At 37.2% G+C, this 24,096-nt stretch overlaps 1 protein-coding gene across 11 annotated transcripts in view; it reads left to right on the top strand.

Annotated features, from left to right (window-relative positions):
- PROM1 (prominin 1) overlaps positions 1 to 24,096 on the top strand; it is a 62,947-nt gene that overhangs the window by 25,980 nt on the left and 12,871 nt on the right. For 4 of the 11 annotated variants that reach the window (XR_003992286.2, XR_003992284.2, XM_030492373.2 and 1 more), the window contains exons 4-17: positions 1,168 to 1,194; positions 2,747 to 2,952; positions 8,508 to 8,628; positions 10,646 to 10,709; positions 13,039 to 13,128; positions 14,442 to 14,659; positions 15,074 to 15,148; positions 16,343 to 16,406; positions 17,036 to 17,044; positions 18,202 to 18,361; positions 20,369 to 20,521; positions 21,903 to 22,026; positions 22,450 to 22,553; positions 22,901 to 22,985. Coding sequence is in view for 5 of the 11 variants with exons in the window: in XM_030492373.2 (XP_030348233.1) it covers positions 1,168 to 1,194; positions 2,747 to 2,952; positions 8,508 to 8,628; positions 10,646 to 10,709; positions 13,039 to 13,128; positions 14,442 to 14,659; positions 15,074 to 15,148; positions 16,343 to 16,406; positions 17,036 to 17,044; positions 18,202 to 18,361; positions 20,369 to 20,521; positions 21,903 to 22,026; positions 22,450 to 22,553; positions 22,901 to 22,985 (1,500 nt within the window). In the remaining 6 variants the exon portion in view is untranslated. The remainder of the gene's footprint in view (positions 1 to 1,167; positions 1,195 to 2,746; positions 2,953 to 8,507; positions 8,629 to 10,645; positions 10,710 to 13,038; positions 13,129 to 14,441; positions 14,660 to 15,073; positions 15,149 to 16,342; positions 16,407 to 17,035; positions 17,045 to 18,201; positions 18,362 to 20,368; positions 20,522 to 21,902; positions 22,027 to 22,449; positions 22,554 to 22,900; positions 22,986 to 24,096) is intronic. The other 7 variants (XR_003992287.2, XR_003992285.2, XM_030492374.2 and 4 more) reach the window with 3 other exon arrangements.

Here is a 24,096-nt window from a genome sequence, read left to right as displayed (position 1 = left end):
TAGTGTTCCCAGTTGGACTCTTTACCACTGACAAGTCCCCGTCCCCTGCCAGGGTGAGCAATCTGGCAGGCCAGCCCAGCTGCCGTGCCTGCTCAGGGGGAGCCAGCTTGCGGCTGCTGCCATCGCTTTACCTTTGCTGGGAGACGTGTTGCTTAAAACGTCCAAAATTGTACTTGGAACCAGGTTTATAAGGGAGAGTAAGCATTGGTTTTCCTCCCATTAAAAATACAGTTCTGATTTTAAACATTTCAAGTGAATTGTACAGTAGAAGTTTCGTAAAGATGTGTGTGATACTGAAGAAAATTTCCCAGGGCTATGGAACGTTTCTGATTCACACACATCAGATCTTGGGTTGAGTGGTCTTGATGTCTTTAGCTTGTCTGTTTCCCTTTTCCCTTCCACTTATGAGAAAGGTGGAAGTGTTATCAGCTGTGAACTTGTTGTACAGAGATGAAGGGGAAAATTGCAAGGAATTGTATTTCCATTGTGGAAACAAAGGGGAAATTCATGTCATTGAATATTTAGTTTTCAGTGTTCTTCTGAAATTAGAGGTAAGAAAACAAGAACATGTTAAATAGACTTCTTCAGTTGTTCTTGAATGCCTATTCTTTTTTTACCTTTGGATAATTTAAAGGTAAACTCCACATAATTAGTTTAAAGTGAGGGTGAATTTTGTCTGTAATGTGTTAAGATCCCAAAACTGCTATTGAAGCTGCCAAAATAAAATAAGTGCTGAAAATAAGAAGTTAGTCAGGAATATCATATCTGTTATGACAGGTGGAATTTGTGAAGAAATTGATAAACCACAAAGTAATGCGATCTCTGGCCTTCTCTTCTGAGATGTGTTTGGAATGATATGAAACAGATGCTCAGTGTGGAAATAACTGGTCTGTTGTTGGTTTAAGATGGAAATATTTGTTGGGCAAATCTTAGATTCCTTTCATTTACCAGGAAAACCAGAAATTATCTGCTGTGTATTTTATCGTAAATATTTTTCCATAATTGTTTATTGGTGTTTCTATGCATTGTTTTACTTTAGTGGCTTTTTGTTACTCTTTCTGTGTTAATTGTTTTGGTCATGGTTAATTATTCATTATTCACATGATTTGTTTTTGTGCATGCTGCCTGTGTATTATACGCATTCTCCATTTGTTTTGACTTCCACAGCCAGAGAATGTTGTCCTGACTCTTCAGGTAATGTCTTATGGTAGAGGTACAGCTTTGAAAAGAAACTAACCATGTTTGTATGCACTATTTCTATTAAAACATCTATAACTATTTTCAGTGTTATTTTAAATAGTGTTTTTCCATCTAACCTATATTAAAATAATCTGTATTTTCAAATAATTTCTAAAATGTTCAGCTAACTAGAAAAAACCCAGTAATTTTTTTGCAAGGTCTAGCCAAATTTTTCTTCCAAGCATTTATTCACATTCTTCAGAAGGAATAACAGCTTTTAACCAGCAGTTAGTAACAATAATAATAAAACCCCTCAGATTTCAACCTAGAATTGGTAATTCGGTCAGAAATTTGCAACTCTGCTAATGGTGATGGTTGCTGTATTTGGATCAGTTGGTAATTAAGGACTATGAGGAAGGGCATCAGCAAAGCTGGAGCTGGAGCATGGTTGATAGCTTGTGAGAAATTGTAACTTATTTTGCAGGACAACACAGAGCCTCAGTTTCATCCTTTTACTGCCAAGTTACCTTTGTGATGGTGAATTTGTAAAATAGAAGAGGGCTCTTAAGTACTAGAGTGAGAATTAGTTCTCATAAAATTGGGAAAGGAAAGGAAAAGAGAGCTTTACCAGGGAAGAAAGACCACCGGGGCATGCCCAGACTGTGCTGTCTAGCTCTGTGCGCAGACGCTTGCCTGATCTGGTTTGGGATGTGCTGGCTTGTATCTGCAGCAGAGGGAAAACACATGGCCAGCTCACAGCTTGTCCCCTGGAAGCCACATTGCCTCATGTAGGACTGTGCCAGGGCTGCCTGCCCCAGCTTCTCTGTCCTGGAGCACTTGCACTGCTTCCAGTGTAAAAGCTAGTTAGGGTATTGCATTGCATTGTTCCCTTTCACTCCTTCCAGCTTTTAAAAGCATCCTTGTAGTTGCTGCTGCTTTGCTGTTTGGCAGCAGAATAAATGTCTTTACCTGGGAGAGCTTAAAATCCACTCCTTCATGTTTTCCAGTCCCTAAGCAGTTTTAACTTCAGTGCTTTGAAGAAACCTCTGCCATTGCAATCCATCACCCAGTGAAGCATTTCCCTTTGCGGTCATACATACAAATCTTTCTACTCATAACTGATTAAAATGGAGAACAAGCTAAACCTCCCTCCCCCCTCCCAGATGAAGTATTGATCTAGTCAGCCTTGCTTGCATTCGTGGAGCCTTTTTGAAAACAGATGTGAGAAACAGTAAATCTGTGGTCCAGGAAATAAAATGTGTCCATTTTTAACCTGTTTCAGTTGCACTGATTCACATTTGTTTCTTGTGAACATATTTCTCTCTTAGTAGTCACTCCTGTAGTTTACCTAGCTAATACTCTAGCAAAATAATTATTAGCTATCAGTATATGATGTTATATATCTTTTTATTAGGAAAGTTGTCAATTGACAAAATACACCAACTCCATAACCTGGGTAACTTAGTAGATGGTTTAGTCTGTAGTTTGATTTTTTATTATTTGCTCTATATTGATTGCAGTTACTGTGTGATATCTGCTGTTACCACTATTTTTGTCTGAATTACAGGCCATCTACTATGAAATCGGTTTTATAGTCTCCGCAGCCTTGGGATTGCTATTTATTTTGTTACTGCCTCTTGTGGGACTTTGCTTCTGTATGTGTCGTTGCTGTGACAACTGTGGTGGGGAAATGCATCAAAGACAGAAGAAAAATGCTGACTGTCAGAGGAGCTGTTTTGCAACATTTCTTTTTGTTGCTTCTTTAATAATAAGGCAAGTGTAATAAAGAGAACAATGTGAAGCTTGGTATAGCACTAATTTTGCAGTTTCGTGTGACAAATAATGTTACTGTATTAGCCTACAGGTGCAGAAATGATTTTATTAGACAAAGTAATATTACTGCTTATTAAAGAAAATATGACTGCATTATAAAAATGCTGCTACTGTTGCTATCCACAGGTCATTATATACTCGAGAGGAATGTAGGTATGAAACAAAAAAAATTTAAGCTTAAATTTGGCAAATTAAGTTTTTGCCAGTCTTAAAATGGCAGTTGCAGAATGTTACATTAAATTTATGAACATAAGATACTATGTCCTAAGTTCAATTACCATCCCATTGAGAACCCGAGGTACGATATAATGCTTTGCTCTTGATAGCGTAGTAGGGGTGAGAAAAGCAATTGTGTGACTTCCTTCAGTATTTGCTGTACTTGAGATTTTCTCATTGGTTCAAAACAATGGTTTTCTTTTGGGCACTGGGTTTTTTAAACCATGCATGCACTCACTGTAAAATCTTGGGGCTTGGAGCTCTTTTTGCACTATTGGTGTTCAGAGCATACGTGCTCCTGTGCTGGGTGTGTTAATGGGTGATGAGGGACTGCAGTCAGGACTTTTCTTTTTCATTTAGATGCTTTGAAAATACATTGTTTGCTTCAAGCTTTTTATTTTCCTTCAACTTCTTCATATTTTCACTTGCCTACTATCCTTATTCTGTGATTTTATTTGAAAAAGAAAAAAAGATCGAGTTTTGATCTATACTGTATGACCTGTTCAGTCAGGTGGGACTGACTTTGTCACTTCAGTGTAATCTAGATCATAGAGTGGTTAGGGTTGGAAAGGAACTTTAAGATCATCTAATTCCAACCTCTTGCCTATGTACAAATGTAGGCCATGCTGATATAAGTTATGAGAACACCCTCTTTTCTCCCAGGCATCACTAACAAACATGACACTTCAGCATTCTAAAGACCAGGAAGCCGAATGGTATTGTAGATAATAGGTGAATCCCTGCTATGATGACGGAAGTTCTTCATAATACAATGGTGCCTCAAAGTAAGTTATTAAATTACCTCTCAGCATGCCAAAACTGAAGGTAGCTCACAGAGCTCACCAGCTATCTTTACACCAGCTTGCAGAATGCTACGGTCTGGTTATAATAGCTGAGGAATGCTTCGTGCCAGCAGAGAAACTAAGAGATCGTCCTCCCAGCTGGTGTCTCTAACTTGTGTGTTTGCTGCCAGCTATTCTAGTGGTATTAAGCATACCCAGCACTGGCAAATGCTCCTTCTCAGGTCATGACTGGCAGATCAGTGATCCATAGTAACATGCTTCCCAGGACTAGGGAAACTGCCTCTAATTCATCCTTTTTTTCCCTCTTGTATAAGACATCAGGAGTATCAGATGCTTACCCTGAGGGAGGTGTTGGCTTGAGCTCTGTCTGCAGGTTCCGCAGGTGAAGATAATCTCATATGACTCCCTGGCTAAGTCTCTAATGCTGTGAGTGCTGTGCAAGGCAAGATAGGACTTTACAAGGCTAATATTACTGACCTCAGCCTGACTGAGTGCTCAAGTCTCCAGTACGCCTCTGTACAAAGCAGGATTCTGCTGCCCTTCCTGGATCTTCTTTCACAAGGGAAAAGATGTCATGCCTGGATCTATTTAAGCCCATGTCAGCTTTCTTACTGCTATGCTGAAACACAAAAGGATGATCTTGTTGGTAGCCGTTGACCCAGTAAAACAAGGCAGGTGTTAGAAGGAATGGGAAGGTTTTCTAGGGGATGTACTTCTTCAGGATTATCATCTAACTGTATGTTATGGATGACTTTTCTATGTGTCAGCATGCAGATTCACACTGACATACATATATATGCTGTTAATGTAGATTTTAGAAGATTTCAGTTAGTAGATTTTAATCGCGAAGAACATTTCTTCTCACTTTTCCACTGATATAGTACTCTGGTAATTAGGACGAGGTTTTAATACTAAGTTTACTGGAATGATGTGTAAATAATATACAAAGATGGCATGTTTTTTTATTAAAAAAAAAAAAAGCAGCAGCTGTACAGCTCTACCTAGATCTGCTCTGTGAAGGTGAGGCGTACATGGGAATTATGCTTTCCTCAAGGAGAACTATAAGAAATAAGTCAGAAGACTTGTGATTACATACACAGTTGTTCATCTTAAAGTAAATAGGCCTTAAGTATGTCATTTTCCAGTACCTGTATTTTATGCTTGAAATATTTCTTTTGATAGAGTCAAAAATGCATTCAGTGTGTTTGGTAATTCACAGCTTTTATACATTAATATTGTCTTACAAAGTAGGATTCTATTGCTAAAGAGCACAGGATGTAGAAATAATGTATCAGATAGCTGAGTAGGTTTGATATTCCATATTTATCATTAAAACAGTTATGTGTTTTTCTTCAAAGGTTAAGAGTTTAGGGACAGAGAAATGGGAAAGAAATGTAATTTCATCAATTCTTCTATCTTGTAAAGGCAAGGAAAGGACATCTGATTTTTAAGAAAGCGTGCGTTGCAATACCAAATTTAATACTGGTGGTAGAAAGTGCCCTGGCTATTGGATAGAAAAACACATAGCCAAGTTTTTTTGTCCTTCCCAAGAGAGCTCATGTTACAAGTTCTTTCTTGAAATTGTGGATGTTATTATATATGAAACTAGGGAAAGCCAGGTCTGAAGGAAGAAAATGATACTTGTTACTGTGGCAAGTACCTCATGCAGGCTTCACAGGAGTCCTCTTGGCTTTGTGAGATTGTTCAGAACCTGGGAATCAACATTATCTGAAAGAATTGGTGAAAAAGTTGGTACAGAAATCTCTGGACCATTATTTTCTTGAATTTGTTAGCTAACAGTGAGGAGGTGACATTCTTTCAATATGTAAATCTCTTTCTAGTCTGTGACTTGACGTTTTTTGCAAGCACAGCTAAAGAGAAAGCTTGGGTCCCCCCCTGCAACTGGATTAGTAACATTTATATCAGCCTGTGAAACCTGACAACAAATTGAGGGTGGAATATCTGACTCCTGAAGAGACTGTTTCAACAGTCCTCTAATCTGTTACAAAAAAAGCACGTCCTTTTTATTACTGCTTTATGACTTTCTCCTTGTAGCTACTCACTGAATGTTGACTCAAGCCTCAGTTACATTATAAATAGATTTCTTTGTTTCTCACATAGTGTATTTGTTTAGTTACATTCAGAATGTAGTTGCAATTGTTCTGAGAGCCTTGTCTGCTTAAAGCATCTCTGCTGTCTTGTTTCCTCCCACTCTTTCCATTTAGGAGACTGCAAAGAAAAATGATGGTGCTCAAGTCTTACAAAGTACTGTTTTGTTGGCTTCCAATTGACCTTTCTGCTCTGTGAGCAGAACATTGAAAGGACATAAAAATGCTGGCTGTCTGAAGAACAAGGATGTTGTTACAAACTCCGAACCTCAGTGATATACAAATGTTTACTTTTTCTGATAGCCTGAGACAGTTTGTCTTCTAATATTAAAAAAAAAAAAAAAAAAGTTGTAAAAACAATTACCATTCATTACTGTAGAAGAACTAATGTATTACATGTGTCTAAAATGAAACTGCTTACTTCTGCTTATCATGGAATCATAGAATGGTTTGGGTTGAAAGTTACTCAGTTTCTTGGGTGCATTCAGAGTTCTCATTCCATGGGTGGTAGCTGATGATAATGGCTGCTTGAGTGTTGTCATAGTGGAAATAAAACTATGCCATTTGCTGTTAGTTAAATAGGTAGTAAGATAAATGTTGATTTTCCTTCGTTCATTAGTGATTTCTGGGAAGGTAGTTAATAGCCAGTTCTGAAGACATAACTGAAATCTTGGGTAGAGAAGCAACCTCTTTATCTCTGTCATCTTGTTCTGAATGTTCGTGGATGATGAGAAAAATGTTAGTGAGAAAATCCTAGTAGGCCAACACCTGTATATATAGTCTTGCCATCTTTCCTTGTATCATGCTCTGAAATCAAAATTTTCCAACTTGAGAGAATTTGTCAGAGCAGCAAGAATTTTTATACTTGACCAGTTTTAATGGGAGAACAAGCCTTTGGAAAGTTAAAGTAGGAAAAGTAAAATAAAGATGAAGATTTGGTTTTGAATCACTGATAAGAGGAGATAAGCGTCATCAGGGTGTTTGCACCTGTCTTGCAGGATACATAAATCATGTTATTTCAGGTCGCCATTTGCTTTCCACCATCTCATTTCTCATTTGTGTGGCCATATTATGGCTTTCTTTGAGCATACATTATTTGGATCAAGGATTACACTTACCATACATATTTTGCCCCAGAGGGACCCTGGTATGCGTTTTCTGTAAGTCTGATTTAGAAATAGTAGTATTTAGTTGGTCTTGACACTCCAACTCAGGAAATTTGTCAGTCTGGGAAGAGTACAGGATCATTTGTGTTAGTGACTTTCTTCTCCTGTGCTTTGGATGTCTGTGATGGCTTACTGGCTCTCTAGTACTGAGCTCTGTACTCCAATGCAAAGTAAGAGACTGAACAAATGTGCCATCCAGAAATTTCCTGTCATGCACCTGACTGCAGCCTCTAGGCAGTCTTTGCCCTTTGGGGATGTATGGTGCCTGTGTGTTGAGTGGATCTGTGCTGTCTACAAGTTAAATCTGTGGGAAGTTAGTGCTGAACACATCAAGTGGGTTTGTAGTCAGCCTGCTTTTGCGGCTATTGCCACTCTGGTGGTCACTCTTGATTTTTCTGGTGCTTGTCTGAAGGGTTAGCTGTTAATGTGAGATGTTTAAAAACAAAAAGTCATCCTTCTGTTTAAGTCTATTTTACACCTGAACTAAACAAAAACATAAGGATCATGTACACTAAAAGAGCTTTTGAAGCCTCTCATGGGACTTTTAATTGCCTTTTTACTTACTGTTTGTGCAGATCTACTGGGCTGTAATTAGAGTTACACAGTGGGGAATGATCAAATAGAAAATAATCAGCAGTGCTGACTGGAAGTCTAGCTCATTTTCCACCTTTTGTTTTAGTATCAGGAAATCCTTATATATTATTTTAGTGACTATTCAAGTGCTTTTAAAAGATCTGTGCAATTGTGTAAATAAATTCCGACATTATGAGTAAACATTGCTGAAGTTCTCAAATGTAAAATACTCCTTTTCATAGCTAACTTAGGAGCATTTGCTTGTAGCTGTGTCAAGGTTAACGGTACTTGTGAAAGAGCCTAACATTTCAAAGTCCCCTATAACTTACCTAGGCTATTTTCTGACAGAATCAGTGCAAATGGAGAAGTCACTCTATGTTAATAACTTTGGAAGACTTTGGGTTAACTTTGCTTTTTCTTTTCTGTTTTCTGAATTAGTGATACAATATCAGCCCTTATGGCAAATTCCTCTATTCCTGCCTCATGGTGCATGTGAGAACTTGTAGTAAGAAAAAGAGAATATGTAAAATTATGAAGCCCTTTATTTTGATAATGTTGACCCTTTTCTTGCTGTGATCTTTTGTTCTCTATAGTAATAAATAAATACCTATTATCTGTATTTTTTGTAGTGTTGGAGTGCTCTGTGCATATGCTGCCAACCAGCATTTAACTAACCAAGTCCGAGGAGCAAAGAAACTGGTTAACAGTAATTTTAAAGATCTGAAAGTTTTCCTTAACGACACTCCAGCGGTAAAGAATTTTTTTCTCGATGGGGGATGGGGGTGGGAGGGAAGAGGTGTAAGAAAGAAGTATTGCAGAAAATAATTGTTTTTTCCTATTCGGTATAAATCACACCTGCAGTATTTTGTTTAGTCTTTGTGTGTCAGTCTCACAAAGTAGAGCAAATGATGCAAGGTAAGACATTTTCACACAGCAGTAAATGTTTGGGAGCTATCCTGATGGATCAGTGTTCTCTGAGCAACTTTTGAGCTGTATTCCTGCAATATGCTGTGATGATGCTTGTAGGCCCTTTTCCTCCTTTTGAACTAGTGTAGATCACTAGCAGAAGGTGAAACGTTTGGGGAAAATATGGTTTTAGAAGAAATACATATAAAAAAGATATTGTATGAAAACTTGGATTTTTTTTGTGGTTCTTTCCTGTTTCCTTGTATTAAGGGCTGACTGGTATGTGCTCTGGGACTGAGCTGCAGTAACTTCTTTTCCAGAAGTATTTTTCACTGTTTTTTCTTTAAACCAGTGTCGTACTGTGCTATACTGAACAGGAAAGATTCTCTCTTTTCTGCTTTCAAGCTTTCCGTAGAGTCCCAAAAGTAGTCCTCTGCGTATCTTTTTTTGCATTGAAAGATAAAAAGAAATTCTAGTAAAGAAGACTTATAAACTTTCCCATTACAAATTCCAATTCTTTATTGATTAGGAGGAAAAAAAGTCCAACAGTCCTATTACCTTGGTTTTTTACCTTTGGTTTGAATATCATGTACATACACTTTTGTAAGGATTTCTTGAGGATAGGAGAAGGACTTCAGCTTCTTGAAAAAAGTTGTAGAATCCAACTAATTGGCTGTAAAGCTCTGAAATCCCGACTGATGTTCTTGACTCATCAGTATGAGGTGTACAGCATATAAGAGGATTTGGAAAAAGAAGTCCCATGTTAAGAGTTCATGTCATAGAAGATTTGCGGACTGTGAGTATTGAGCGATAACACCATTAGTTATACAGAATTACCTTTAATCTGTGACATTGCTGGAGATAATGCAAAACCTGTAGCCCTGAAAATTCTAGTCCTTAGGTTAGCCTAGGAAGACAAACAAATAAAAATATACTTACAGCCTTATTAGTAAGTAACTTTTTCTCTCCTTTTTTAGAAAAAGGAGGTCTGCCTTATACTTTGTATTTTAATTACATCCACTGCTGTATGATCAATAGGTTGGTTAAGGGTGCTTTTTTGTCTGTTGGGTTTTTTTCTTTACTCCACAGAAACTGTGAGACTGAAAGCCAGATACACTTTGGTACATATTTAAAATTGTAAACCCATTCGTCAAGTGCATTACTTTATATCAACTCAATTGGAGTAGGATTTATAATACATTATTTCAAACATGCAGAAATCAGTGGAAGGTTATTTAATGCCTTTTCAAAAGAACCATTTGGGATGGTTCCTTGATAGCCTTTTGTCCAAAGCCAGGATCTGGTGATAACTAAGTTGCTGGTTTATATCATTATGGTGTCTTTGTAGAGCTGAAGTTGTGACTGGACTGGGCCACCTGGGGCTAAGGAAAACCATTTGCTTTGAGAGAGAGCAGCCAGCTCCTTTCTGCAAGATAAGCTCTGAGAGGCTGCCCTGATAGAAGCCAGTTTCGTTGGTGAATTGCCTCAAAATTACCACCCCGTTAACTTGCTGCATGTCTCCATGAAGGAGAAACTAATGCCACTAGAAAATCGCATAACGTGGGTGAAGACATGCGAAACCTCATTGGGCTGACTGGCTTCATAAGAACACGGTTCCTGCTACTTAACACTTATAAGCTGAATCATTTACCCCAGAGATGTTCCAATTAAGTAGATTTCCCAATTAAACAGATCTTTTATTACGTGCAGCTCTGCCAAGCAAGGTAGAAAACAGTAGAGTGCCAGGATTTTGGGGGTTGGCACAAGTATTCTGATTGCTTCAAAGGGTCAGTTTGACTCAGTATTTAAAAGCATTACTTTTTTCCAACTCTTTTAATATGTTTGTTTATTATCTTTTCAGCAAATTGACTACTTGGTGAGCCAGTACAACACCACTAAGGATAAAGCACTCTCTGACCTAAATAGTAAGTACTTTGAATTAAAGGGGGTTAGCGATGTGTATTTAAAGACTTCAATAAGATGATGTAAATACCTCATAATGCAAAGTGAAATTTGTTTATGAGAATGGGGTTTTCAAACAGAAGCACTATTCTCAGTGATAAATGAGACTAAAGCCAAAAATTCTTTTCACATAAAATGTCTCAGAGCTGGTATAATACATATTACTTCCTGAAATAAAAGTATTTTATTAAATTACTTTTACAGTAAGTCAGGCTACTATTTTATTTTCGATTTATATAGTTCCATAACCAACAGACCTAATGCTTTTTTAGAATATTATTCCTCAGTTTTTAACTCTGGAGCCAGACGTCAAGGAACAGAGCTACTAGCTGTTTTGGTGGTTCTAATGAGTGAGAGATTTCTCAATTTGTTTATTTTGTTGTTATATCTTTGTCCTCTACTCAGCTAGAAGCTGAGGTATAAGCTTATCTTCTTTTTAAAGCTGCTTAACGTATTTACCATTTCAGAATGAGCAGTTGAAGAGCAGGAGATAAAATTTGAAATAGAACAACTGCACTTTCCACGTCAGCACAGTTACAATACAAGGTGTCACCTTTTAAAGCTGTCGGTAAAACAGAAACAACCAAACCACTGATTTCTTTATTTTTATTTTCTTAATCTAAGCATCACTTTCCAAAACTGATACCAGAATGGGCCAACCACATGCAGTGCAGGTTAGAATTCAAGATACATTTTTAGCAGGCATTAATGAATGTGTCTGCATTTCAGACTGAAGTGAAATACAGGAATACCAAAACCAATTTTAAACAGGATTGTTACTGGGACCAGACTATTCAATTGTCGCAGCATGCCACATGTCCTAAATTGACTTATCATGCCCAGAATCTATGCTTCTGTCGAGGCTTAAAATGTGTTTTAAAGGTAGTTTTCAAGGCAGCTAGCTTACCTCAGGTGTACCCTGGGGCCAGTGTGTCTCGTCTATTTGAGGCCACTAAAGCACATTGAATGTGCTTGCAAAAGTATTAGTAGCAGTTGCAGTTAACCAGTCTTCTTACTTAATCCTAGGCAAGAACACTCTGGTCTAAAAAAAAGAAGTGTGTCATCTTTAATTCTATAAAAATAATAAATTGACATCTGTATTTGAGTACTAGCTTGTAGCTTCAGAGCTACTCTAAACTGAAATTTCAAATTAAATATTTATTCATTCTCAATGCCAATTTAATACAGTAGCTAATGGGGACTTAGCTGGATCTGTGATGAGAGTCTCATCAATAAGTAAAGTTAGCTTTTATTTTTGTGAAATACCAGAATTAAGTGTGTGATACCTGGGGACAAAAGGATTTCATTCTAAGGGAATCGACAGTAGCATAAATCTCAAGAGAAATGTAGATGAGTTCAGTTTGCCCACCCTAAGGAAATGCTGGAAAGTTTTCTGCTTGATAAAAATTCTCATCCCAAGTCAGATATGACATTGCTGACAGTAATGGATGTTTCTGTACCACACAGTATTCCCATCTCATCAAGAGCAAAAAACTCAAAGCTGTTTACCATGATCTGGAAATGGAGGGGACCCAGCAACTATTTAAAGGATACGTTACATAAAGATGCTTCACCAAACTTTGCTTGGCATTTATCTGTCATTTAAGCTTCATTTCTGTTCATGGGCAGGAGGGTCTGGAATTGGGGATAGCTATGGGTAAGCATGAAGCCAGCACTGTGAGCATCAGTGCTGCATGCACTGTATAAGGGCACAGGGACTGGAGACACGTGCTTAACACGCTTAAGGGATTTCAATAGAGGTGTCTTGGCAGGTCTGGGTTGCAGGTGACCTTGACGTTGCTGGGTACGTGAGGAGCAGGAGAAAGGAAAAGAATCCATTTTCTCTTACACAACAAAAATACAGCGTGTAGCAAAAGAGTATGCCATAAAATTCCTGTCCAGATGTTGGACCTCTGTAAGATAGACTGGGGGGAAAAAAGTCCAAAAAAAGTAGTGAGTGCAATGAAATCTTGAGTTTGTTGAAATGATATGTGTCTTTACCTATATGGTGAAGTGCTAGTGAATATTCTCTGCCATATTTTGATTTACTGCTTTCATTTGTAGGCCTTTAGCTAACTAAAGGAGAACTGTGTTCCTGCGTTGTCTTCTGTCACTAAGTTCTGACTGTCAGGCCTTAAAGAAATTTTAGTGATCTATTTATACTTTAAGTCTGACAGCACCTGTGCTAAGAGGTAGTTTAAATTGAACTAGTGTATAATGGTGGTTTTGTGTTTTGGGGTTTTTTTTGTTTTGTTTTGTTTTTTTTTTTTTTTTTCTCTCTCCATACTACAGATGTTGGACCTTTGCTTGGAAGTAGAGTTCAAGAACAGCTGGGAAAAGAAGTACGTCCTGCACTTGATGCAGCTCTGACAATGGCAGGAGGTAAAGATGTACATATTGTTATATTAATGTTCTGTTGCCATGGTAAAACAGCCATCATCTTTCTAGTGCACGGCATGGGATGACTTTATGCAGTATCATGATTCAACTTACCATTTTTCTATATGCCTTGAAGCTTCTTTTAAACTGAGGATTTCAGATATTTTAAGGTTTATAGATACATTTTAAAACTAAATCAAGATTTATGTGCTATTGTTGATACCTAGTTTCAGCAGTCATTGAAGAGAGATGAAACCCAAATTCCCTGCTCCAGGTTGTTGTTCCTTTCCGCTGAATATAAGGGGGACTAGGAGAACTTGCTTTAAGAGTGTCCATAGGTCAGCAGGTTAGTCTTCAATAGGTGAGGAACATATGATGACCTCATCCTATACACCGCCAAGCTTATTATGAGATGCTATCTATCATTTCTTCATTGTGTCTTTTAGTATTCCTCATGCTTAATTCTGTCTCCTTTCAAAGAAAATATTCCTTTATTATTTTTTCTATCCAAGGCTTTTTTTCAGGAGTCAGGTACAGCTTATAGAGAAAAAGGCATCCATGAATTTGAGTCACTTTTGGTTTTTTTACCCATGAATTCTTTCCCATTCATTTGTCATCATTGTACTTTTTTGCTTTATTTCTCTTATTTGTCTTGAAGTCAAAGTGGAAAGGGCTATCAAAGGTAAAAAGCACAATAAAACCTTGTGTTGTGTGAAGTGCATTTTATTTCTGTAATGTGTATTTTTAGTTGTATGTGTTTAGTTGACAAAAAAAACACACACCTGTTCAGTGTTTTGTTTTTTGGGTTTCTTTGATTGGGATGACTGGGATGAAATCTAAAGCCCAGACAGTGTTGAATACTCATTAATGCTTGGTTGATGCAGCGTGATCTCTTTCCTTTCATCTTGCAGCTATATAATTTTTGAGTTGGATTATAAACAAAATACTGAAAATACTGTTTTGTGGATATGGGCTTTCTTCTAATTTCTAGTGACCAAGTGTTAAAGTTCTTTACTGAAACCACTGAGTAAGGAGAGATAGGAAAAGGGTAGAAGAGAGTAATCTGGGAAGTGGATAGAATCTCAATAAAAATAGCCTGAGCATATTCATTTGTTTGTAAGAACACATAAGTGATGTATTTTAATGTGCAATAAATACATATTCTGTGCTAGAGGGCTTTCTGGGAGGGAGGCAGGGTTATTTAAATCAGTATCGTTAAGAATATGGCACTCACGCATGTGCACTTTCTCTTCATATCTGTATCTATAGTCTGGTTTCTAACTAGAGGGCTTTTTTAAAACTCCATATCCTTGCAGCCATCAGAGAAACGAAGGAAGCACTGGAAAATGTGAGTGTCTCTGTAGAGGTTTTGCAAGAGGGAACAGAGAGGCTTCATGCAAACTTGACAGATGTTAAAATGCACCTAAGCAACACCCTCAATGATTCTGCATGCTCTGCGACTCAGGCTGCCTCAACTTGCAATATCATCAAGAATTCATTAAATCAACTGAACATCAATGCCAATTTTAGTGGGGTAAGAGAATGTTTTTCAGACTCTTACAGTATGATTGCCTTGAATAAGCCCAATAGTATGTCTGCAACTTAATGGCTTGGTATGTGCTGTCACTGCTGAGATAAGCGACCTTCCCGTATTCTGTGTTTCTGGGTAATTCCAGTCACTGTGTTCATCTTCTGTGTAGAAGAGGATAAAATGTGTGTCAAGCAGTTACATTAAAGTGCTGCTCTGGGCAGTGAAATAGTCTGTCCTCCCCAAAATGCTGAGGTTAAACTTTTCTTTTTTACAGCAAAAGTTTCAGGATTGCGGTACATAAATTCTACTGCGGATCATGTTTCTAGTTTCTTTACCCTCTTTCCTACCTTTGAAATGTTTACTAAATTAACAAGTCTACTACTTTGATGTGACTCAAGAATGCTTTTTGCTTTCTAGTTGCCGGGAGTGAGCTCACAGCTTGCGAAGGTCAATGATGTCCTTAAAATAGACCTTTCTAGTCTGGTTCAAAAGGTATGTTTCTTGACAGGCTTGTAAACTGTTAATTAGTAAACTGGGATACTTGTATATCACTTGTTTTCCCTAGGCTTTCTCAAGCAGAATTCTCTTGTTCCCACCTCATCCTGCCTTGTGGTGGATATCTCTCCTTATTATTCCATTGTTTGGGCAAGATTTGAAAGTATGAATGTAGTGCTTTATATCTTGAGGGTACGACAGATCAAAAATGTATTGCTACTTTTCTGCTTGACAGAACAACCCTTAAAAAACAAAAAGGCAGAAACATGGATCTGCTAGTGTGCTCTATTTTTTGCTTCAAACTAAAGAAAAAACCACGCTTTCCTAATTATTTTTATTGTATTTCAGCTATTTTGAAGTATGTCTTCCAAATTCTTCATGTGCATATTTGATATTAAATCTGGTGCAATAGATCTAATGGGATTACTGTTAGTATTTTTGCAAGACTGTCCACAAAACACAGTGATTTTCACCTACGAAAAAAAGGCTTAGTTTGAGCAATTTAAAAATCTAGCAATCTGAAAATGTTTGCTAGGAATAGAAGGCGCTTTATGAAATCAAAGGCTGTGTGAAGGGGGCTTAGACCCTTGCCTGCTTCTGAAGTGATCAGGTCTGCAGGAAGTAAAACTTCAAACAGCCACTGCAGTGGCAGCTTCTTTCTGTCCAGATGAGCTACAGAGCTTGGTCCCTATGGTTTAGACTCTTTCTTTCCCTTTCTCACTGGAGAAAGCACTGCAGTGTCTTCAAAGGCAGTTGGATTTTGTTGTCTGTAACATGCATTTCATGTTAAGAAGGCACAGACTTGAAAAGAGGAGGCATTGACTGGTGCACAGGAGCTCCTTTCACTTAATGAGCCTTCATATGTGTGTTCTCAGTTTTATATCAGGTAGATTTGACAGGCAACAGTGCTATAAAGTTTGAGATGTGATTGATGCATGTGTATTTAAATTCAGATTTTTTTTCGCAAGGAATATCCTGCAGAGCAAACTGAATCCGAAATATAATTCCTATATATTAGTTCCTGTTTTGCTTTGACCTTTTCTAATGTGCAGTGATAAAAATGTATTTTTGTTAGTATTACTACATACATTTTAGAATGTGTATAGTTTTACTCCTTGTATAAAAGGAAAAATATTGTCTGTAATTTGACAGTGAGAAATTTATTACAGTTTTTTCAACTTTTACTCTTAGGGTTATGCAGCATTTAATGATACTCCAGACTTAGTGGTGAATCAAACAAGGAATATTTTATCAGGTGAGGACAAACTGTCTTTTCATTGTGATTGTTTAATGTTAATGAAACTTACTGATGTTTTTGTTTTATTTTACTGATAACATATTTTCTGGGTTAAAGAACAATAAAATGGAAATGTAAAATTTAACTTTTTCTATTTAATTTGGTGCCACAAAAAAATCCCATAGAAAGCCACCATGTGTTAATGAGGATCTAAAATTAAATCTAAAAATAGAGCATAATGGTATTTTATGGAGGAGTTTTATTTGTTAGGCTTTTTACTATTCAAAGTCACACTGAAGCTTTATCTTTTTTTGGTTGAAAAGCTCATTTTCCTTGACCAATGTGCCTGTGACATATTTAGGAGTGTGGTGTTAAAAAAAACTGAACCTGCCTGCTGCTGTATTAAAATGTAGTGGATGGCAAAGGGGAGGTAAAAATATGCCTTAAAGATAATTTAAATGTCGATCTTAATTGTTTTGTTACTTGAGTGTTACACTATGTTTCTGGTTTTTAAATCACGACATACTGTTACTCTTCAGTGGTACCTGGACACTTGACCTTTGAATAAAATGTAGTATAGTGTATGTATACTAATCTGTTTTAATTTTTGTTCTTGCTTTGTGGACCTGTTCTGCATATATAAACAGCTGTTCCTTGTAAGTTTTTCTTTCTATTTTTCCCCCTTCTGGGCAAAATGAAGCACAGTATGCGTACGAGCATAGCATATTGTGTGAACTTGCCTGAAATGAGCTAAAAATTGTATTATGCTTTTCATTAGGAAATGTAGTGCAGACTTACTCATTGTCAGTATCTGCTGATATGCATAAACACAGACAAGCTATCTTAATTTATCTATTTATAAATTGTTGGGATTTTGGTTTTATAAAAACTGAGTTTGAGTTACGAAGCAAATAACCTAGGTTTGCCAGGAAAAAGAAAGCATTTATTTGTAAACTTTCAAAAGAAGAGTGTTTTGGAACGTGGTTGAATTTAGAAGAGTAAGCATCTAAACAAACAGCCAAAAACTTGTCCAGTTGTTTGAGAAAGAAGAGACTGTTGCCTACTGTCAAATAGAAACCTATAGTTATAGGTCCTGCTGTTTCAAGTATGCTCCAAGTTTAAAGAAGGGGAAGAGTGAACAGAAACTGCATTTTACAAATAGAAAATATGTATAATAAGTGAATTAATCGTGTCTTTGTGTATCTAAATAGCACGTATCTAAACTGTAAGTATAGGGTAGCATGTTCTTAATTTGAGAGGGGAAAATGGCTTAGTTGATCATTATCTCAAGAGTGTTGCTAACTAATTGGAATGAATTTATTTACATTATCTTTGTTAAGAAGGTTGAGAATAACCAGTATAGATTATCAATATAGGCAGTCTAATTTCTTTCTCAGTGTTGTATTCCCAAAGGATGGAGTTTAAATAGATCTTGATCATGTCCTGTGTAAACTTAGTGGCTAATTGTCTTGCTCAGTGTTACCATTTGCAATATTGCATGAAAAGAAAGATTTAAGCTGGCTAGATTAGAAGTGACACATTAATTATAACGAAAGGAAAGAGAGAACTCTGGCTCAACATCTACATCTTTCATCATTAAATTAAATGCTAAAAATAAAGTGTGTGTGTTTTAAAATGCCATTGTGTTACTTTGAAGCTCAGTATTTTTGTTGCCTGCTTGTCTCTTCCTCATGCTTGTCTTCATGGCTTGCCTGTTTCGTGTGCAAATGGCTTAGTAGCATTTTATAATGCATACATGGAATGAAAATTTCTTCTATGAATTGGTAACAGTGCACTATGTTTATTCTTTTAGATATCAAAAATGTGCTGGAATCCATTGGTTCAAATATCAGTACCTTCACAAAAACCCTCCCTGTTCAGAAGATTTTAGCAGATCTGACGATATATCTTACACAAAGTGAAGCATATGTTCAAGATTATTTTCCAGTAGTGGAGCAGTACGATTTCTACAGGTATGTACAGGAAGTAAGTCAAGAATGAATTGCTACCTGTTGTTAATACTTTGTAATATTTTAATGTTCTGTAGAGGCAATTAAAATATTAATGATGAACACAGTGAAACAAAAATGCTAAGGCATTTGTTTGTTACTGGCATTTTGGTAAAAGTCAAAACTGCAGCTAATCAACAACTGGTGCTGTTCCACTACAGAGCAAGAGGTAGTTCCTACTGTGTAGGCCTTCAGGTCTTTTTCAGGAAGGATAGATGTCAAAGGTGTAATGCATAAAAGAATTGTTTCACAATGCCAGGGTGGCTTCGTATTTAGGGCTTAGTTTTGCTGAGTTTGCAGCTAAGTTGTGAGAGCATACGAATGTAGAGGCCTTGAAGCCAATCCGTTTTTATTTCACCCTTCTACCGTAGAGAGTAGTATGGATTCTGCTGCACACCTTGTAAATCTTCGTGCACCCATGCTTGTTCCTACTGATGTAGTACTTGTCCTTGTGAATGCTTAGGTTGATTGTACCTTGAGAAAAACATATTCTTCCTATTTGAGGCTTGTGTGACTCCTATAATTGAGTAATAATCTCACAGTTTGAAGCATAAAGCTTTTTATTTCATACCATTTAACTTTGTCCAGATTTAGTCATTTCAGTCCTCAAGCTCAACAAGTTCTCCCTGCATTTAGAAACTTCAGTTGTTCCCATAATCAATAATTGTTTCTATCTTTGTGTCATAATCAGTTCCACTGCTGCAGAACGTATGCTAATGGCTTTAATGCAATTTTAAATAAAAATGAGCAGAAGACTGAAGAACCTTAGTTATAATCTATAATCTTTAACCTATTCCTTGTCAGGCAGTTTTTGTGGTGAGCCTTGCTGTGTCAAATTTATCAGTATTTTCTCCGAAGCTCAGATTGCATTTAACCAAATAAATATATTGCTTTGTTCTGCTACAGTATGCCTCTGTTAATCTTGTATTTAGATTCAAAGAAGTGGAGAAATATATCTTATTTGCATGGCACTGAAATACCCATTCGTGTTAAACCTGACCTAGTAGTACTTCCAAGTACAAGTGAAACTAAAGCCTGTAGTTGTCCAGATTATTTTCTATCCATCCCTTCCTTAATTACAGATGCATTGTTCATTGTTCTTAATAAGTATTCTTTTACAAATGTGCCTGTCAGCATTAATGTTTTTCTTTTTTTCGGCTGTGCATATTCATTATGATATTCCTTTTTCTGGTTCTCACTTTCTCTCTGCAGAGGTACAGGGAGGAGAAAAGGGAACTTAAGAAATACAAACTGGGAGAAGCGACGATAAAGGGAAAAGGAAGGGAATTGGGAGGAGATGAAAGGCTAGAATGAAATATAAAATGTGTGAATAAATGGGTGTGCTCCAAATATGTGGGCAGATAGAACTGTTATGGGATTTAATTAATAAAAATGGAGGTTCAATTCCTGTTCAAGATCTTCCTTCTGATCAAGTTCTGTTAAATGCTCCATACAGTGAAAGCATTCCAGCACAGACACATAAAGCTAGGTCTTAATAGCCTTAAATACAGTTATTTACTATTACAATCCTATCACACTGTGTGCAAAAAGTAGTAAGCCTTACAGTAAGAGTAGTTATGTACTTCATGACCAATGGTGAGTGCACATTCATAAATTCTCCGTTGTTTCTTGAGTAAATTACTGTTTGAGCATCTGCCTCCTCTGAGTCATTATTAGCTCCACTTGGAGCACTTTACCACAGTATAGTCCACCTGTAGTAACAGGCTGGGAACACCTTGTTCCTGTGATGTTTGTTCTCCAATCCTTCAGGAGGTCTGTCTATTATCCAACATTGATCATGTTCTGTCCCAAAATATATGCGAGTGTAAGAAAACAATTTTTTCATTGCTAATATTTGTTGCTCAAACAGAACCCTGAGTGGGCCAGTTGGGAATATAGAATTGCCTGACGTATTCTGCAGATCTCTGGTGTATTCTGTGCATGAAAATAGCCATAGCTTTTATTCCTTAGGTGGCTGGGTTGCCTCATTCTGTGCTGCATGGTGGTCCTGATTCTGATCTTCTACTGTCTTGGATTACTATGTGGCACCTGTGGCTATGATAAACATGCTTCTCCAACAACCAGAGGCTGCATCTCCAACACTGGAGGAAACTTCCTCATGGCGTAAGTTTCACTTATTGGTGAAAAACAAAAAAAAGGTACCTGTAAAAGGTTGTTTTTACTGATTTTCTTGAAGGGCATATGCATTAAAAGAATTTATGCTTCCTATATATATGTGTTGGAAAAAAAAATCAGTACAAAATAAGTACTGATCTCATGTACTTCCACTGAGGGTCTTGGGAATTTTGTGTTCTCTTTCACTGAGGATTATAGCTGAAGGATAAAATCTCTGAATCTGCTGTTCAGAGGCAAGTGCTATAGCTGACGTATTTCTGTGTAATGTTGTTTAACCCCAGGCAGCAAGCAGCTAAGTACCACACAGCAGCTCGCTCATGCCCCCCTGGCTGTGGTGGGATGGGGAGGAGAATCAGGAGAGTTTAATAATGGGGGGTGTATAAAATAATTCTAATAATAGTAATAATAATAATGAAAAGGAGGAGGAGAGAGGAGTAAAACCCAAAGAAAGAAAACAAGTGATGCACAATACAATTGCTCACCACCCACTGGCCAGTGCTCAGCCGTCCCTAAGTAGTAATCAGTGGCTCCCAGCCAACTCCCCCGGTCTATATACTGGGCATGATGTTCTGTGGTATAGAATATCCCTTTGGCCAGTTTGGGTCAGGTGTCCTGTCTCTGCTCCCTCCTGGCTTCTTGTGCCTCTCCTCCCTGGCAGAGCATGAGACTGAAAAGTCCCTGATTTAGAGTAAGCACTACTTAGCAACAACATAAAACATCAGTGTGTTATCAACGTTCTTCCCATACTAAATCCAAAACACAGCACTGTACTAGCTACTAAGAAGAAAATTAATCTCTAACCCAGCAGAAACAAGGACAGCCCATTTAGAAACTGCAAAAACTGGGAACAGGTAATTGAAAATATAAAGAGGTTTCGTAGCTTTTTAGTGCACTTGAGCATTTGCTTGAAAGAGAAAAAGCCATGCAAGGAGTTAAGAAACGCTTGACTTTCTCAGAGCACTTTAGGAATTAGGGGGTTGCTGTTGGAAGTTCCTAGTAGTGGTTTAATGTCGTTTCTGCTAGGTGCAAGAGAAGCTTGTATCTGAAATTTGTCTAAAATACTTTTGAAAGCATAAGGCCAGAGAGTTGTATTTTAAAAAGAAAATTATATGCTTTTGAGGCTCTTAATTCTTAAAAGAGTTTGCACACCCAATACAAGCATGTGCATTTTAAATGTGATTTAGCTGAAGACTTTACAGTGCTGAAACTTGCAAGATGTTTCAGAGGGCAAGAATGTATTTGGAAAATAGAAGTCTTTCAGCCATCTACCACTTGTCATATTATAGCTGCTAACTGTTGGCTTCACTGTTGCCCTAAGTATATATACTTTGTTCTTCAAAAGCAAAAACTTACTCAATTTTTTTTTCAGTGGTGTTGGATTCAGTTTTCTTTTCTCCTGGGTGCTGATGATTGTAGTCGTGCTCACTTTTGTCACAGGTGGAAATGTAGAAAAACTGGTCTGTGAACCCTTTGAAGATAAAACTTTATTCAAGGTAAAATTATGCAAGTTATTAAACAATGACTGGAATCCCCATGAGTCCTGATGGTCTTGTCAATTATGTATGGCATAGTGGTTTTTTGGGACACTTGAAGTGAGTTTGGATCTGATTCTACTTTTCCCTTACACACCAAATAGAGACATTCATCCTTTCTTGGTTTAATTTGCCGTGCAGTGTAAATACTGCATGCTTGTCTTCCTGTGGAGATAAATTTTAATGTGAATTCAGCATTTCTTGATGAAGCGCAGCTTTAATATTCATCTTCTGCACCAGAGAGGTTGAATTTGCTGGTTTGCTTGTGTTTCCATTAGTGGGTGATAAGCTTAGATGTGGGTATGTGTCAAAAGATTGCATATGAATAAATTCATTAATTGAAAACTCAGAATTATAGTAACATTACTGAATTCTATCTTCTAGGTTTTGGATACTCCCTACTTACTAAATCAGCACTGGAAAAACTATCTTTCTGGCATCCTGTTTAAAAATCCAAATATTAACTTGACTTTTGAAAAAGTGTACAGGTATTAAAGTTATGGTCAAGATTTAATTCAGTTTATGTGTATTGGTTTTGTCATATCTTCCATGCTTGATATTTAAAGCATATGCAAAAATGATACATGTTCCAGAAGACATTCTGATTTTCCAGTGAATCAGTAGCAAAAGCGTGAGTTATTACAGGTAGTGTTAGTGTAATACATATAACAATATTAGTTGAACTCTATAGAGTATAAAATATATATATAAAAAAGATAAAATATTTTGCATCAGGTTGATTTTCATTAGAATATGAAAAAACTGTGAATAATTCTCTTAACACTTGGTGCTGAAGGTGGTTCTTAGGCTGATGTATGTATTTTTATTTTTGCAGTGATTGTAAGGAAAACAAAGGAATTTATACTTCCCTTCACCTAGAACACCTGTTCAATATCAATGAATTTCTAAATATTAGTATGGTAAGTAAAGAAAGTATGAGCGAGTGCATGAGTATTTCTGAAGGCTGGAGAGGTGTTTGAACACAGTGTGGCATGTCTGGGTTTTATGGGATTTTGGTTTTTATATGCACTATCTCCTGCAAGGAGGCAAGAACTGTCCAAGCTAATTTGAAAGAAAGGAATCTATTTACGAGTAAGATGTTCTTTACTAGTCTCAGTGGGCCACAGAAGGTTTTCTGATACGCTTTTTTTATGGTCCTGATAATAATGTTGGTTTTAATTTTGAAACTTGCATAGAAGATTCAAGTCTAGCATCTTCCGAAGACAGCGTATGGTGTTTAATGAGAGTCTTCCTCTTTGGATAAATGTCTGTCTTGGTGTGTTCTCTTCTGATTCCAGTCAGATTTATATTGATCCAGGATACGATATACTGTACTCCTAAGAATGGTTCTGATTTTGGTGGAAGGGGTTGGGATAAAATAAAATCTTTTCAGTTAAGCTGTAATACATGACTTCACTGTCATTACTTTTACAAGGGCATGTAGTGGGGGGACAAAGGGGAGTGGCTTTAAGCTGAAAAATGGTAGATTTAGATCAGATATTCTTCACTGTGAGGGTGGTGAGGCACTGGAACAGGTTGCCCAGAGAAGCTGTGGCTGCCCCATCCCTGGAAGTGTTCAAGACCGGGTTGCATGTGGCTTTGAGCAACCTGGTTTAGTGGAAGGGGGTTGGAACTGGATGAGCTTTAAGGTCCCTTCCAACCCAAACGATTTTATGATTCTATAATCACATGACTCTACTAATTCTGGGGTTGCCTATAATACTGATCTGCATTACAGCAACCCCTAGGGGATCTATGTTCCATTCTGCCAGGCATTGTACCCACACTTGATAGATACAATCCCTGCCCCAAATAATACACAATTAAAATGAACAGGGAAAATTATTTTGAGTTTCCACAACAGACTGGTGGTGGAGGCTCAGAAGGAAGTCAGGTTTCCAAATTCCTCTTTTGCTGTGTGGCCTGTGCAGGACAGGTAACATTATAGATTTGGATGCCATGGAGGAGGACTTCAGGTAAGATGAATAGGTCCTCTTCAGTTCCCACTAAATATAATTTAGAAGAGTCTCA

The sequence above is a fragment of the Strigops habroptila genome, chromosome 7 (genome assembly GCF_004027225.2).
Source record: "Strigops habroptila isolate Jane chromosome 7, bStrHab1.2.pri, whole genome shotgun sequence".
Lineage (NCBI taxonomy): Eukaryota > Metazoa > Chordata > Aves > Psittaciformes > Psittacidae > Strigops > Strigops habroptila.
This window is presented reverse-complemented; position numbering and strand designations above follow the sequence as displayed.